The 17,158-nt window shown below is 39.2% G+C and overlaps 1 protein-coding gene across 1 annotated transcript; it reads left to right on the forward strand.

Annotated features, from left to right (window-relative positions):
* Positions 1-880: 880 nt before the first annotated feature.
* On the forward strand, positions 881-16,813 carry LOC119779814. The gene is made up of 23 exons (XM_038279617.1): positions 881-970; positions 1,652-1,819; positions 1,913-2,110; positions 9,512-10,606; positions 10,835-10,974; positions 11,068-11,272; positions 11,343-11,447; positions 11,549-11,748; positions 11,826-11,967; positions 12,056-12,712; positions 12,805-12,894; positions 12,961-13,070; positions 13,158-13,277; positions 13,369-13,416; positions 13,560-13,643; positions 13,727-13,788; positions 15,371-15,431; positions 15,509-15,559; positions 15,656-15,700; positions 15,798-15,862; positions 15,963-16,071; positions 16,184-16,231; positions 16,340-16,813. The coding sequence occupies exons 2-23, from the start codon at positions 1,654-1,656 to the stop codon at positions 16,643-16,645; spliced, it is 4,107 nt and encodes a 1,368-aa protein (XP_038135545.1). The 5' UTR covers positions 881-970; positions 1,652-1,653; the 3' UTR covers positions 16,646-16,813.
* The last annotated feature ends 345 nt before the right edge of the window (positions 16,814-17,158 follow it).

Here is a 17,158-nt window from a genome sequence, read left to right on the forward strand (position 1 = left end):
TTATGAACTTTATTCAGTTTAACTAGCCAAGAAATCTATTGTCATTGTAGAAAACCTTCAGAAATCAACTGCTTACATGGAAGAATTTGCCAGACAGGATATTTTAATGCACTCTACAAATCTGGGATTTATTAAAGAATGACAAGACAACTACAATATAGTAAATACAGAAATGGTGAATCCGATGGAGTTTATTTTGTTTTTGCGTCAAGGGAAATGTAAATATAAAGGCCATCACATACTCAACTATAGATGGGACATTTTTTTTCTTATTTTCACATGGTAAATGGCATGTACCTTCATTCTTTTTTTTTTTTTTTTTTTTTTTAAATAGCGCCTTCATTCAATTCAGGCGACTTGACCAAAGCCCTTTACACTACATTCATTCACCCATTCACGCACACACTCACGCACAAGCTACATTGTAGCCACAGCTGGCCTGGGGCTCACTGACAGAATCGGGGCTGCCGTACACTGGCGCCACAGGGCCCTCTGACCACCATCAGTAGACAATGCAGGTGAAGTGTCTTGCACACGCACACAAAGACACTGAAAGTCAGAGGGGGGGCTTGAACCGTCAATACATCCAATGCCACATCTGCAAGAACAAAAAAAACCCCCAACAAAACATGATTTTGTTCTCACAGCACTGGCGTGAGGGTTCTCGCTGCTTGTTCTTGATATAACCTCAGGGCAGAAATCTTTCTTGCAGCATTTCCAAGAACAGTTCTGTGATTGGACAGTTCTGTTATTTGTCAACTAAGAAGGGCAGAGATGATTTTTCCCACTATTTCGAGAGGGGTCTGGCTGCAGACCTCACGTTACAGTCGCTTCCGCCTTCGTTCTCAGTCGCGTCCGGTTGCAGCCTTCCAGCTTCGTCCTGGGTTGCTTCCGCTTCCTGTTCTGCCTTTTTTGTTTACATGCCATTGCCTGCTTACTCAGCGAAGACACAAGACAACTACAGAAAACGGTATGCGACTGGTTATTGTGGTCCCAACATTGAAGAAACGGTGAATGCAGGGGTCACAAAAACATTCATCTGTCAATATAAATAACGAATGTGTGCTTTGGCTATTAAATTGTTTAGAATTTTAAAGTTACGTTAATGTTAAATGGCTAGCGTTAGCTTGCGTTAGCTACTTGCGTTTTAAAGGTAACGTTATAACATTACACTTCTTCTTGTATATATACTACGTTACCTACCTTTCTAATTGTGCTATATTTTCATAAAAAGTTTAACACTAGGTGTGGTCCCTGGTTTTAAATAATTTTGGCTATAGGATTCTTATTAATCGATATGATCGTTCTGTCCCAGTTAAATTGTTGACCGGCCCGTTGTTGAGAATGGATTCGGCCAATTATTATTATTGGAAATATTATATTTATATGAGTATAATTTTTATAAATATATCGTGTTACGGTAGCAAGTTAAAATGAAAAATGTGATAAATATGTATGTTTAAATTTTACAAGGCAGTTTATTGTGTCACAATATATGTAATTGAATATAATGTTAAACATGTAACACTGAATTATACGTTTTCATTCTTCACTGTGGACAAATACTTAAGTGGCTGTATAAATTAATTGTACTAGATGTTTATGTAATATAACCATTTGTAACATCTGTAATTGTCTTTCTGTCTTTTAGAGATGCATCAATCCATATTTGTAATTGATGTAAAGCCTGCAGTTGAACGCTGCACAACATGTTGCAAACTTTACCACTGCCCCCTCTGTCCTACATATAAACCCAGCCCACCGTACAGGCTTCAGCGCCATCTAGAAGTCCACATAAAAAATGCCATTACATTTAAAGGTAAGTATAGCCATATCTGTCTATTTATATGTTCACTTGTTTTCGTGTTCGTCATAGTCTATTTAAATGTTTTTTGTTTCCTTGATCTCCTAGATAAGAAGATTTGTAAGTGCAATTTGCAATGCAGGAATTCTGGTCATTTTCATTGCCCTGTTTGCAACAAAACAATCATAACCAAGAAAGATATGGAAAGACATCTGGAGGCTTGCCAAAGTGCCACACAATTAACATTTACCTCAGCTTCTTCCCCATTGGAACACAACTTAGAAGTTAGTTTATCTGCATCTACAGTTGTTAGGTTTAAACACCAAACACCTTATTCAGCAACCTGCACAAAGAATGACACAGAGAATTTAGTATATTTTACTTGCAAGGAGAGGGGATCAGAAACTGCATTCAGTTACAACTTCAAACCCACTCTGAAGCAGTATCTGCTCTCCAAGCCCTTTATTGAAGAAACGCCCTGATTACAATGTGGTTTCAACCGCTAAAGGGGGAGGGAACAGAACCCAGTTGAAACCAGAATTTTCGTACAACATCATACAACATCATACAACATCATAGGATAAGGAGAACCCCTCTCCTTATCTAGTTGCACAGTTCTCCATTCTCCTCCACACCCTTAACGACATCTGTTAACAGCAGTCGCAGTCAGCATCCCTCCTGCACAGACTTAAAAAACATTAATGACACAGCAAACAAAACTAAATGTTTTAACACTCTTTGTAATATGAGTAAGATAGAGATAACAAAATGTGTAAGTATAATATGATTAAAGTAATATGATTAAAGTAGAATAACTTATGTACAATTAATTAACCCAACATTTCCCTCCTGTTTATTCACTTTAAGCTATTTATTTTATCATTCAATAGTTACTTCTTTTCAGATTTTCAACTAAGAAATCATTCTTTTTTCTTTTTTTAGCTGTAAAGGGCACACTCAGAGGTACTTTAAACTGGTGGGTTATTGTCGTTGGGATTAGGATAAAAGTCAGGAAAGTGTAAAGAGAATTCATCCTCTTCGCTGTCTTCATCATCCGATAGGTGTTCCTCAGTGGACATAAGGGCATACATTTCTGTTTTCATGGGTTGTATTGCAGTGGTAATTAGTCTATTTAGCAGCGCTCTAATACATGGAATACAACAACATCCACATAAGGTCAGGATGGCGGCAAATATAGCTACAGACATCAAAATAGAAAGTACCAGTTGTTTGTATTTACCAAAAATGTCTCCAGATCCATCCCACATTTTTGTGTCAACTCCAGAATGGTCTTTCATTTTGCTGTTAAGAGAGCGAAGGCCTTCAAGGGCCTTTGTGAGGCTGCCATCTGCAGCAGTGTTGTTGGGAATAAAGTTGCAACACTGATCTCCAAAAATAGAGCACACACCACCTTTTTCAGCTAACAACATGTCAACAGCAATACGGTTCTGGAAAGCCATCAGAGAGGTAGCTGACAATTGTTCATGGACGGCGGAGAAGCCTTGTTCTGTTTTATTTCCCAGCCTCTGGACGTTATAATGGATGTAGTTGATCCTGTCTACATTTTTATTTATAGTACACCACCAGCATAAGAAAGATTCAAATCCTGCAGAAACTTGATTCACTAGTTTATACTCATCTGGAACACCTCTGGGTACTCCAATATTGTCAATATAAGTAGGGTCATCTGGACTCCACGCATTTTCAGATGCCCTCCTTCTTCTAGTATGCCATGTATGTGGTAAAATACTGTTTACAGTCGTTAACAATTCATCCATTGTGAGTGAAGTAATAGAAACAGGTAAAATCAAGGTGACTGCAGCACACAATCCAGTGGTGTTGCATGGAAGTCTGTCAAACAATCTGTCATCTCCACACCACCACCAGATGTCACTGCGGGATTGAGGTTTAAAAAAGGTGGATACCAGTAAAATGCTTGCACATTGTTTTTCATTTAGTGTACCCAATTTTGGGCCCACTCCGGTCCTGTTTACACAGGTGAAATTTGCCACAGCCACTTTCTTCAAAAAGATTGGTTTTTTCTTCTCATCTGTGGTCAGGGGATAGATCTTATCCCAATAGGTGCAATTATCAGTTGGAACTGTATAATTCATTATATTTAGAAGACATTGAGGAGTTATGGTGGCAGGAACCACACGTAACAGCGGTCTGGCTCCCATACACACAAGACAATCATTAGACACTGTTTTAGCTGCTTGTTCTGCCATTAAAAGCCAGTTATTTGTTTGCCCAGAGATTCCAGTGGTGACTTGAAACAGTTCATCCGTTTTAAGCGGGTCATTAATATTTTGAATTTTTATCTGTTCACCTTGGGCAGAAGTAAGAATCCCTTGTATCTCATTTTCTTCTTGTGTAACATTTGCAGAGCACAGATACAATGTCCAACACGGATCGGTTTCACTAGACCGTGCACATATAAATGAGGAAGAACAGCCTTCCTTCTCAAGGGGTTCTGCTGTGGAGTTTATTGTCATAGTGAAAACTTTGGAGGCATGGTTAACAGTGAACCCTGATATTCTACTCATCCATTTCTTAGCTAAAGATGTCCATCCATACGATCCTTTTTTCCACTGTCCAGTGGTTCTGAAAACGTCTCCCCAACTCTTTTGAGTTCTTTGAACTACACGGGGATATAGGTAGAAATCATAACCTCGCCAATCTCCCGGGTCAATTTTAAATCTTTGCGAGAATGTTTGAAAAGGAATAGTCACTACACTGATTACTCTAGTAGAGTTATAGCAGAGATAGACGTCCCTTTTACAAATAGCTGGCTCATGGGGGCAACAAGAATCCTTGCCCTGAGTGAGAGCTAAAAACAAAACTAATATGAAAAGTTGCAACATCATCTAGGTTCAAACTTCAAAAAGTTTCCTATGGGTAATCTTTTACACAGTGGTCTACTTCCTATGACCTCTCGGCAGAGTTGTTGAACGTTCACCAGTTTGAGATGGTTGTATGCTAAAAAATACAACCCCCTTTGTACGATGGACTTCCTCTGAAGGTCGGTGAAGGAGACCAAATGCGTATTCTATAACAGGTACCACAGTAGAATTACTAGAGTGCTAAGCAGTACGGTAAGGTTCCACAGAATAATTAAGAAAGTGATTTTACACATTACTCATCTGATCTATCTATCACTTTCTTGCAGTGTGACAAGTGGATCCATGTGCTTCTTTCAGCTATTTTTAATGCAGTTGGAGTGGTCAACAAAACCTGATAGGGTCCTTCCCACTTAGGTGAATACCAATGTTTCCTCTTTATGCTCTTTATGAGGACCCAATCACCTGGTTCAACTAATTGGTTTTCCTGTGGAGACACAGAGGGTGGGACACTGTCAGTTTGGTTCAGCTGTTGCTTTTGTTGCTCCAGCATCTTTCTCATGTAGTCTGCTAGAGTACTTTCATCATCTGTTTCCCAGCTATTATTAAAATAGGGAAGTCTATATGGTCTGCCAAATATTGTTTCATAAGGGGTCAACCCGGTCGTACTTGTAATATTTATGTGTAGTTTAACTAAATCCAAACATTGAGTCCATGATCTTCCCGTTTCTTCCATACATTTCCTAAGTCGGTTTTTAACGAATCCGTTCGTTCTTTCCACAAGGCCTGCGCTTTGTGGATGATAAGCACAGTGGTTTTTCAAATCTATGTGAAAGGCTTGTCCTATTTTGGTTATTATCTGATTTACAAAATGTGTGCCATTATCACTATAAATTTTCTCTGGAATCCCATAACGGGGAATTATGTCTTTGCATAATGCTTTTGCGACTGTTAGTGCATCTGGATGTTTTGTAGGAAACAGTTCTACCCATTTAGAAAACGAGTCAACTATTACTAAACAGAACTTTTTACCTTCACTAGGGCTTAGTTCTATAAAATCCATATGTATATGTTGAAAGGGGTAGTTTGGCTTTGGGAATTGTCCTCTTTTAGGCCTTAGGTTCCCCTGAGCATTGTGCTTTGCACATATTAAGCATGCTCTACAAAAATTTTTTGAATAAGCATTAAAACCATAGGTCGTATATGTTTGGTTTACCAATCCTACCATCCCTCCGGTTGACACATGAGTTTTACCATGGGTCAACATAGCTGCCCATTTGTATAAGTTTTTTGGAAGGATTGGTTTATTTTCTGGTCAGGTGTAAATCCCCTCCTTTAATCGTGCTCCTTTGCTTTTCCGTTGTTCTTGTTCCTGTTTAGGAGCTTGCTGCTGCATGTCTTGTAAGATGTCGTCTTTTAGTGAATTGTCTGTTAATGTTAATACTGTTATTTCTTTTAAAGCAGCTTCTTTTGCTATTTTATCTGCAAAGGAATTCCCTTTTGAAACAGCATCTTTTCCCGATGTGTGGGCCGCACATTTGCATATTGCCAGCTGCTTTGGCAGCTGTACTGCTTGTAAAAGTTCTTTCAGTAAATTGGCATGGGTCACTAGTTTCCCGGTTGATGTTATCATGCCTCTGTTTTTCCAATGTTGTGCAAAGGTATGTGTTGTAGCATAAGCATATTGACTATCTGTCCAGATAGTTACTATTTTGTCTTTCATCAATTTGCATGCTTCAGTAAGAGCAATCAGTTCTGCTGCTTGTGCAGAGTAATGTTGTGGTAAAGCTTCCGCTTTTAGCACAGCGGTATGTGTCACTACAGCATAACCAGTTCTTGTTTTCCCTTTTTCATCTTTTTTAGAGGATCCATCAACAAATAATGTTTCTCCTTCTGACAAAGGAGTGTCTTTCAAATCTGGCCTACTTTTAGCAGTTTGTTCAGCCAGAGCCTCACAATCATGAGATTCCCCATCATCTGGTGTGGGGATAAGTGTTGCTGGGTTCAGCACCGTGCAGCGTTCTATTTTCAAATGCGGCTGTGACAGAAGTAAAGACATGCATGAGAGGTGTCTGGCTGGGGATAGAAAAGTCATTTTAGTTTGTAAAAGCAAAGCAGACACCGAGTGGGGAACTTTTAATGTCAGTGGATGGAATAATACTATGTCAGCACTGGACGTTACTGCCAATGAAGCAGCTATCACTGCTCGCACACAGTGTGGAAGTGCACATGCTACAGCATCTAATTTAGTAGAATAGTATGCTATTGGCCGTAATTTATTCCCATGCATTTGAGTTAAGACCGAGGTCATAAAATGACCTTTACAGTCCACCATTTGTACAAATTCTTTTTCATAGTCTGGGAGTGCTAACGTGCAACTGCTCACCATAGCCTGCTTAATGTTACAGAAGGCCGCTTCTGCTTCAGATGTCCATTTTAGGTTGTCTGACATTTTCAGTTCCTCTTTATACATAAGTAAGTTTAACGGTGCAGTTATTTCTGCATAATTTGGTACCCAGCTTCTGCAATAATTAGTGAGTCCTAAGAAGGACATCATTTGTTTCTTTGTAAGTGGCTTAGGCGCATGCAGTATTGCTGCTTTTCTTTCTTCCATTATGGTTCTATATACCATTATTGTGGCTGGTTGTCGGTTATTTCCTTCAACCTGGCCCGCTAAGGGGTTTGGTAATTCTATTAAAGGAAGCGTAAGGACTTCTCCTACACCTTCCTGTTTTACAGGCATCACTCGGAGTGCCTGTGGGGACAGAATGTCACTAAATGTTGTCGCTAAAGTTTTTGACCAATTTCCTACAGAACCTTTGGACCTAGTAGCATATCCCTGGGAGGTATTAGCTTGTGGAGAAGCTGCTTGAAGAGGGGCTGTTTTCAATGATCCTTCTGGAGGAGGTATATGCTGTGGGGGAGTATATTGTGGAGGATCCCCCGTGAGTGGCGGAGCTGAGGGATCGGCTGCAGCGGCAGCACCTCCCATTTGTGGGAGATTATGTATTTGATGTAGCAGGTCAGAATAGGGCCCTACGTACTCGTCATCTTCCTTTCTATGAAACATTATTGATCTTTCCTTTTCCTTTTTTCTTTCTTCACTTTCTCTTTCTTTCCCTTCTTTCTCTTTTCTTTGTCTCTCCTCTCTCTCTCTTTTAGCTCTGCGCTCTCCCTCTTCTCTCTGTCCTGCTAATTTCATCCAAACCATGGTTTGCATGTAACCTTCTTTTGCCATCAAAGTGTCTTTATTTTTGCTTTTTGTTTTTATTTTTTGCTGCAATTCCTTTATGTTTGTGGTGCTCAATTTACCATTAAAACCGTAGTTTTTTATCCAGTAACACAACGGCTCTACCGCCCATGGGTCATCATTTTCAACTGCTTTCCAGTCTTTACACTGGAGTTCCTCCAATAACTTCTGTTTTTCTTTACTTTGCCCCTTTCCCATTTTGAACTAAATTTGGGCCCAGTGGGTTTTCAACACCTGTCGTGTTCTAAACACTGGGGCTTCAGACAAGATGGTGATCAACGACTTTTTGTGGTAAAACTCACTTCAACCCTTACAGGTGGAGTTTTCTTGTCTACAAACATCCACAAAAGCTCACCATTTAACCCTTGTCTTTTTGGTATGAAATACAGATATCTAGTGATATCTATATTTCCTTACACACGCACACACACACACACACACACTCACTGCGCAGTTAACTTTTACTTTATTTCTGTTTACTTATTTTAAACACAGAGGACGCCGCTATCCTACGCAGAATTTAACTAGTTTACAACTCGGGGAGCCTGCCCTTACAAACTAGGGGAGCCTGCCCTCCCGCGGACTTTAACTGTTTTAAAATTTCTGTTTTACCTGATAGAGTCTAGAATTGTCAGGGTTTTAGTACAAAAGGGGGACCTCGTTACCCCATGCGGAATTTAACTATTTAAGATAGAGGACACAGCCGTCCTTCACGAGGTTTAAACTGTTTGCAAAGGGGAATCTCGTGACCCCACGCTGAGAGGACTTCAAAAGGGGAATCTCGTGACCCCACGCCCTTCACTTCGATCTTTTTTTCTTTTTTTTTATATTATTATATTTTTATAAATTTTTTATATTTTATATATTTTTCTTCCAATAATTCACTCACTCCTTATTAAAAGAAAAACTACTCACAATTCTCTGCGTCCTCGAAATGCTTCAACCGTCGGACCCCAGCTTGTAAGGGAGAGACCAGTCCCGTAAAGGGTCTCTTTGCTGCGGCCGCAGGCTTATCTGGATCTCACTCACCTGCTGGGGGTCGTCGGGTATCTTGCAATCCGGCTCGAAGGACCAATTAATGTTAGGTTTAAACACCAAACACCTTATTCAGCAACCTGCACAAAGAATGACACAGAGAATTTAGTATATTTTACTTGCAAGGAGAGGGGATCAGAAACTGCATTCAGTTACAACTTCAAACCCACTCTGAAGCAGTATCTGCTCTCCAAGCCCTTTATTGAAGAAACGCCCTGATTACAATGTGGTTTCAACCGCTAAAGGGGGAGGGAACAGAACCCAGTTGAAACCAGAATTTTCGTACAACATCATACAACATCATACAACATCATAGGATAAGGAGAACCCCTCTCCTTATCTAGTTGCACAGTTCTCCATTCTCCTCCACACCCTTAACGACATCTGTTAACAGCAGTCGCAGTCAGCATCCCTCCTGCACAGACTTAAAAAACATTAATGACACAGCAAACAAAACTAAATGTTTTAACACTCTTTGTAATATGAGTAAGATAGAGATAACAAAATGTGTAAGTATAATATGATTAAAGTAATATGATTAAAGTAGAATAACTTATGTACAATTAATTAACCCAACAACAGTTCAAACCGACCCAAGTGCCACAATGTCTCCCCCGTTTCCACCAACTTCCACTTTTAAACAACATTCACTTCTTGGTCCCTCTGAAGTTTATTCTGGAACGATTGTTGTCCCATCTGCCCAGGAGACAGCAACTAAATTAATTTCAAATAAGGTGAAATGTCCTCACTGCCAAAATGTTATCTATAAAAAAAACATGACCAAACATATTGTGAGAAAACACGCTGAAAAATCAAAGGACATAACAGTGACTGAACATTTGAAAAGTGTCTGTGTGGATGCCACAAATGGAATCTCTGTAGTTCAAAAAGCAAGTCACGGCTTTTCTGTGCCCATACATGTGCAAAACAAAACCTGGGGTCATCAGCACAAAGTTCAGTGTGAGTTGGAAAGCTGCAGGCAGTATCATCTGATGGCATTCAGAAGTGGATTACCATCTAGCCATTGTGAACACATCCGCTCACTAGAGTACTGCAGTGGAACAGCTGCCGAAGAGTATCTGCATGAAGATGTCTTAACTGAAATGGTGGACTTAAAATTCTTCGGTGAGGCTAAAAAAGCAACATGTGTGAAAAGGCTTAAGAATGCACAGGCAGCTCATATACCTTTCTGTGTTGAAGTGCCATTTACAGAACCCCCCAAGCAGTTTTGTTTCTCCATTTATGAACCTACTTTACATCAGTATAGTCGCCTTGGGAGGATCATGGTGACATACAACTCAACAGCTAACACATGGCATTGTCCTTGTGCTAAACCAAGAATGTCATGTGTACACAAGAACATAGGCAAATGGCATTTGTTTCAAAACAACCGGGACGTGTTCAGAACAGAGACTGCAACTCAACAGCACCCAAACGCTATCTATCCACCATTGGCTGAAGACTTGAAGCGACTTGTGCACTACATACACAGTCATAAAAAGCTTCCGGCCAACCTACCAGATGACCTTATTAAACCTAGGGCAATGACAGATTACATTACAGAGTTGCATCCAGAGGAGACTACTTGCACTGTGTGTCCAGGGTCAGTACATCTGCAAAAAGATATAAAGATTTCTGGAAAAGCAAGGATAATCACCATGAATGGAGTAATTGAAAGTAAGTTATTCAAGTTTCACTTCATATTATGACATTAGTAAATTGTGATGGTAACTATGGTTATTACTTATTTGGGTCTGTACACATATTAATTAGTTAAGCCTAGAAATTCTATTAAATAGGCTTATATATTGTTTCCCAAAGAGTTGGGCTGTCTCGCATCTCGACGTGCGAGGGCCCGTCGATTGCTGCTTAAAACTTTAATTCATGTTTGTTTTTTTTCACCAGATGTTTCCACCTATTACCGGAAATGTCCACAGTGCCGCATGATGTACAGATACCAAGAATGGAAGGACAGTCTCCACAACTTTGATGACCATGTTATCTTGAACCTTGAGCTATGTATATATCTGAGACACAACCTACAGGTAAGTAAGTGGAGAAATTATCAAATTATCTTTTTGTGTTATAATATACATAGTAAAAGTAATAAATGTATTTATTGTTTCATTCTCTTTTAGAACAGTGTTTCTGTTTCCAAGGTGTTAAACTCACTGGAAAGCTTGAGGAAGGTCAAATTTCCTCCCAGAGATACAATTCTCCATGCTTACTGCCACTTTGAGGCATTGACAAGCCATGCATATTCCTATTCTTGCGTGTGCTGTGGCTACTATCCTCCAGTAGTTGTGATGGACCTCCACAAGAAAGGAGTGTTTAACTTGCCCGGTTAGTCAGAATGGAATGAGTGTTTGATCTTTTTTCTTGTTTCATTGTTAACATTATTTTAATCTTTCAGTGAGTGACCTGAAACAGCCCTCTGAGAATTTCCCTGGCAAAGTGAATATAGAAGATTTCTGGGATTCTGTTCAGTTGGAAATGATTTCACGTGGCTTCTTTCAAAGTATTTACATGCTTAAAGTTTTTTCTTTATTATTAAAAGTAATTCACTTGTTTATTATGCAGTTTCTTTCATTAATATCTTCTTTGGTCTATCATTCTCAGGTCGTGCAAAGAACATCTTTGCTGTGAATCCTAGTTTTGAGCACTGGGCCCCATGGATTGGAAAGAATACACGAAAATCAGAAATGGTGTTGAACACAGAGTTTGAAAAAGTTTCCTCCACTTTTCAGAAGTCCTCCACTGAAGCTGAAGTCAGCATGGTGTCAGAGGACCGTCTAGTGGACGAGCTCATGAAGCAGAAGGTATACTTCTCTAATGGATGTATATGCTTGGATTTTATTGTGCGTTGTTATTTAATTTCTAATCTTTATTTTACAAGGTTTCAACTGTGCGCAAGCTATGCAAGGCCTGCAATTTGGATTCAAAGGGATCACGGACAGATCTTGTTATAAGACTAAGGGATGAGATGAAGTCAAGGCACACGTATGACAAGATATTCCAGAAAATCTGGGGAGCATCCGGTAAGGGTTTCATATAGTTCTTAAAAGCCATTTTCAAATGTCAATTAGCACTTAGTTTACAACTTTCTTGTTGCCATTTTCTTTAAAGGTGGGTGGTCAGTGGTTTTGTGCCCTCATGGTGTGGTCTACAGTTTAAAGTTCAACCTGAGGGCAGAGTCTCCAAGGGATTTTGCAGATCTTCTCATGTCCTGGAAACACCTGCCAAATGTCTGTGTTTATGACTTTGCTCGGGGTTTGGCAACTCATGTCAACCTCCGTTTTCCAACTTCCATACCTTTCAAGCCACATGAAGGGAGGCTGGCTGCGTCAACCCAAGACAACATCACCGCAGCTCAGCAAAAAAAACTGAGGATCTCCCTACCGTGGCTGACTGAAATTATGGAAAATCCAGATGAAGAGGGACATCCATTCACTGGTTCCTCCAGCCACTATGTCTTATATGACAAATTCCATGAGGCCAACACCAAAGATCCACAGGAAGTGTTGAGGAGAATCAACCTGGTCCCAGAACTGCAAAGTTCCTTGAATAGCCAGGTAGCCGAGCAACTTTTTTCAAGTATGCGGAAGAACAACTACTTCCTCAATAACATGGCACCATCCACCCACATATTTTTGATGAGAAGCATAGTAAATCAAAGAAACATCAACACAAACACAAAGCTTTTGGAGCAGCAACTACACAGTGGGCATAAGTCACATTGTTTGCAGGATATTACCATGAATGCCTTTGGACATGCAGTATTTGGTAAATATGAAGTCATAGAAATGTTTTTGTTTTATGGTTGTAACGTGACAAATAGTATTTGTGTTAAATAATTATAAATTATTTTCTACAAGCATCAGGAACCGCAGTATCTGAAAAGGCCAAACAATCTATACTGGTTGAAACTCCTTCGCAACAAGGGCTTCATACCGACAGAAAGAAAGGTGGGTACTATGATCTCATATCAATTTTATTGATTTGTTTTTATTCACTTTAAATTTTCTTGATAGACAATGACCAATGTGGAAAACATTGTGAATCCATCACAAGATGTGAGAACGTTGGACCATACAGAGCATCATGGACAAGTGATCAAAGTCATCCCACCCAGGAGAAGCTGGTACGTAGCACAACTTCGAAAATAAGTTTTAACACCAATGCTGTACTTCAAGGCAAATAAAAATGTTTTGTTTATTGTACACATCAGCTCAACTACGTGTTGGACATTGAGAAGCCAGCGACAGAGTTGATTGTGAAAACAAGAAAGAGTGTCCTGACACGTGCTGACTTTTGGAGCCTTGGTTTGAACAATGAAATGGACGCAACAGTGAGTTGAAAGTAGATGTAGCCAATTTATTTGAGAGCTAAGTATGTATTTAGTTGAGACTGCTATGTTGAACTTTTTGTTTCTTTTGCAGATTGGAAATGCGTGCTTTGAGCTAATCGAACAAATTGCTCAATCAAAGGTATACAATGCAAATTTTGTAAAGTGTGTGCATAAGGCTTATGTGATTTTCTGACACATTGAAAGGCACAGTATCATGCTAGTCTTGTAGCATTTCCAAAAATATCATCATGACTGTGCTCACATTTACAAAATAATCCACAGGGGAAGACCATTTTTGTAGCAGATCTCTATGTGGTTCCAACATGGCGACTCCCAACTGCATCCAACCCACTTCTGAGTTTACCTGTAAGTCTACCTGCTCTACAGGTTTAGATTTAAATTGTAGTTGCTATGTATTTTTACAGTTGTCTTTTCAATGTATTAGAAAGATGCACGCTTCAGAGATGCCATTGTTATTCCTGTGTGGAAACCTGGACATTTCCTGTTGTCTGTAAGTAATAATGCTAATGGGGGAAAGTAGCTTCCATGAGAACAGTTTCTAGACTGCAGAATATCTATTGTATTATGGATGTGTTAAAAAGTTTAGTTTAAATGTCATTCACTCCTATTGTAAATTTAGGTTTTGAAGCCAACTCAGAGAGACATTGTCTTTCTGGACTCACAATGTGCAAATGCACAATCTGGGTTTGGAGATCCAGAAATGAGAGAACTGTTGAGGTCACAAACTAAACCTTACATTTTGGAACAATGTTCAAGTTCCTTTTCACCAGATCACGTTCTGATCTTTTTGTGTGTAATAATGCCAGATCACGTTCTGATCTTTTTGTGTGTAATAATGCCAGATCACGTTCTGATCTTTTTGTGTGTAATAATGCCAGATCACGTTCTGATCTTTTTGTGTGTAATAATGCCAGATCACGTTCTGATCTTTTTGTGTGTAATAATGCCAGATCATGTTCTGATCTGCGCAAAAGCCTTTTTATGGTACAATTCGAATGAAAATCTTTGATATCAATTCTGTTTTAGAATTTTTAATTTGTCATCTAACAGTTAAATTTTTTTAAAGCTGAAATTGGGTTCACAAACTGGCACCATAAAAAGTCTACTTAAATAATAATGGCTGCATAGAAATGTTAAAGGAATAGTACACCCAAAACATGATTAGCCTTCATTTTCTACTCACCTCCATGCTGAACAACACTCTGGAGTACTTTTTTGATATCTCAAATGCATCTGGAGATCTGGGAGACTTCTTGCTGTCTGCTGACATTCAAATAATGGAGGTCTATGGCGCCCGAGACAGAAAGGTCCACAAAAGTCCACAAAAACTTGTCAATATTCCTCCATACTGCTCGTCCAATGTAATCCAAGTGTCCTGAGTGGGTAGCATCCAGAATTTACTCGAAACGAAGTCATTTAGAACGTTTTAGAGCCTAAACAGTAGTGTATAGGATTTCCTAATAGCGCCCCCATGCGCGCTCACGATTCTACGGAAGCCGGCAGACCAAACCAGCGCATTCAGCTCGGCAAAGAACTCATGCTCTTCCTCAACACTGAAGTCCTCAGACATTTTTCTTTCGTTGTTTCTTTCTTTGCACAGGTAAACAGCACATTTCTTCTTCTACGCTTGCATTATCGGCAGACCAGACGCTGAATGCGCACTTCCTTCCGGTTTGGTCTGCCGGCTTCCGTAGAATCGTGAGCGCGCATGGGGGCGCTATTAGGAAATCCTATACACTACTGTTTATGCTCTAAAAACATTCTAAATTACTTCGTTTCGAGTAAATTCTGGATGCTACCCACTCAGGACACTTGGATTACATTGGACGAGCAGTATGGAGGAATATTGACACGTTTTTGTGGACTTTTATGGACCTTTCTGTCTCGGGCGCCATGGACCTCCATTATTTGAATGTCAGCAGACAGCAAGAAGCCTCCCAGATCTCCAGATGCATTTGAGATATCAAAAAAGTACTCCAGAGTGTTGTTCAGCATGGAGGTGAGTAGAAAATGAAGGCTAATCATGTTTTGGGTGTACTATTCCTTTAATGCTGTAGTGTTTTTAATTATAGAAAACTTTCTCAGTCAATAAATCCTGGTCCATGGAAAGAGACTACTGGGTTGGAAATTGAGGTAATAGTGCAGTATATTATTTATATTTAACCATATTCTGAAACCAGCTGAACTAAACTCTCTCCCTGACATGCTAGGGTTTTCCAAGACAACCCTACGGGATTGACTGTGGCATCTTCATGCTGATGGTAGGAACACAAATTCCTTGTGCTTGTATTCTACTCTGTAAAGAAAGTACATTCTGTGAAATATTAACATTTAATTGTCAATGTTTGTGTTCACAGTATGCCCTTTATACAGTGCTAGATGCCTCCTTTGATTTCACTATTGTAAGATTACCTATTCATTCAGTAAAAGCATGAAATTCTTTAATGTCACTCTGATATGCTGTATAAAAATATATGCACATATATAATTTTTTTTAAGATGGATATGCCAGCTTTGCGAAGATGGTGGTGTGTTATGCTGATGGAGAATTTTGACCTTGGATGGTAATATCACAATAGCTTTGACAATTGATTGCCTTAAAATGCTTGTACCACATTTATACCTATAATACATTTATATTTTTCTTCAACAATTTTATTTAAGCCATCATAAAATGTTTGCACACTGGACGGAGATGTCAACAGCCCTCCTGCGTGGTGACGTGCAACCAGTGTTCAGACTGAAGAAGCGAAAGTTTGAGAATATCTCTGAGGTTAGCTTATTTTTTATTAAACACATTTTTGCTTAAATTGTGCTTTTTTTCCCCCCCTTATGACTACATTTATATCAGTGTTAAGATTACCCTTTTTTGTAAAAAATAAAAGGACAAAGATGTCTCCGTTGAAAACTCTTCGAAGACAACAGTTGAAGTGGTAGGTTTGATTACTATTTCTCTGCCGAGCATCTATCACTGTGTGGAATACACTGTATAAAATAAATGTAATACTAGAAAGAGCACTTGTCCCTTTCCTCTTCTATAGGATAGAGTGAAGGCCAGGATTGCAAATGACTGTAAAGAGGCCGCAGAATGGGTTAACGCAAACCTGCACTTGTTCTCTGATGCCGTGGAATTGCCTGACATACTGAAGATGGGGGAAGTGGAACTGGCAGAGGCTGTACAGCAGTATGAAAAGCTTGGGGGTGATGAGGAAGTGGATGAAGACGAAAAGGAGTCGATCTTGGAGAATTTCAAGTTTTTTTTCAGGAACCTTGAAGACATGAATGTATTTTGTGAGGAAATTACAGACAGCCGAGGGTATTTGGCTTACTGTGAATGCCGAGAATAAAAAAAATCATTGCATTCAATACTTGTTCATTATTCATCATTGCACAAAGTGAACAATTCACTTTTAAATTGTATTTCAAATCTAAAGTTGCTGTTTCAATTTTTTTCAACCAGGTGATTTAGAACCGTAGCTTATTGGCTTGTTAAATTTATCAACTGTATATTTTATGCTGTTTAATTGTTTAGCAGAAAGACTGTAGAAGGCATGTTTTTCACCTTGTTCCTGAGTTTGCTTGATAATTAATCAGTTAAGTCTTCCATTTGGGTCCTCCTCCTCCTTCGGTCCTCACACCTTGACAGTTTAAAAATATTTTACATTAAAATTTGACGATATAATGTAAAGACTATGTAAACAACAATGTTACTAACAGCAATTACTGAACACTCTGGCCCATTTAAGAATTTTGCAGAGAAACAGTGAGATGTTACATTACAGATAAAGCTACAGTAAAAACACCAGGCGATATACACTATATTGCCAAAAGTATTTGCTCACCCATCCAAATTATTGGAA

This window comes from Cyprinodon tularosa, unplaced genomic scaffold, assembly GCF_016077235.1.
Source record: "Cyprinodon tularosa strain WSP-4 unplaced genomic scaffold, ASM1607723v1 ctg1517, whole genome shotgun sequence".
NCBI classification, from domain to species: domain Eukaryota; kingdom Metazoa; phylum Chordata; class Actinopteri; order Cyprinodontiformes; family Cyprinodontidae; genus Cyprinodon; species Cyprinodon tularosa.

What these genes read in the sequence shown, in the direction of transcription:
- LOC119779814 (XM_038279617.1), top strand. Translation starts at nt 1,654, where the DNA reads ATGCATCAATCCATATTTGTAATTGATGTAAAGCCTGCAGTTGAACGC. An exon ending in ACGAGCTCATGAAGCAGAAG is followed by an intron (nt 11,749 to 11,825) that starts GTATACTTCTCT and finishes TTATTTTACAAG; the next exon opens with GTTTCAACTGTGCGCAAGCT. An exon ending in TCATACCGACAGAAAGAAAG is followed by an intron (nt 12,895 to 12,960) that starts GTGGGTACTATG and finishes TTTTCTTGATAG; the next exon opens with ACAATGACCAATGTGGAAAA.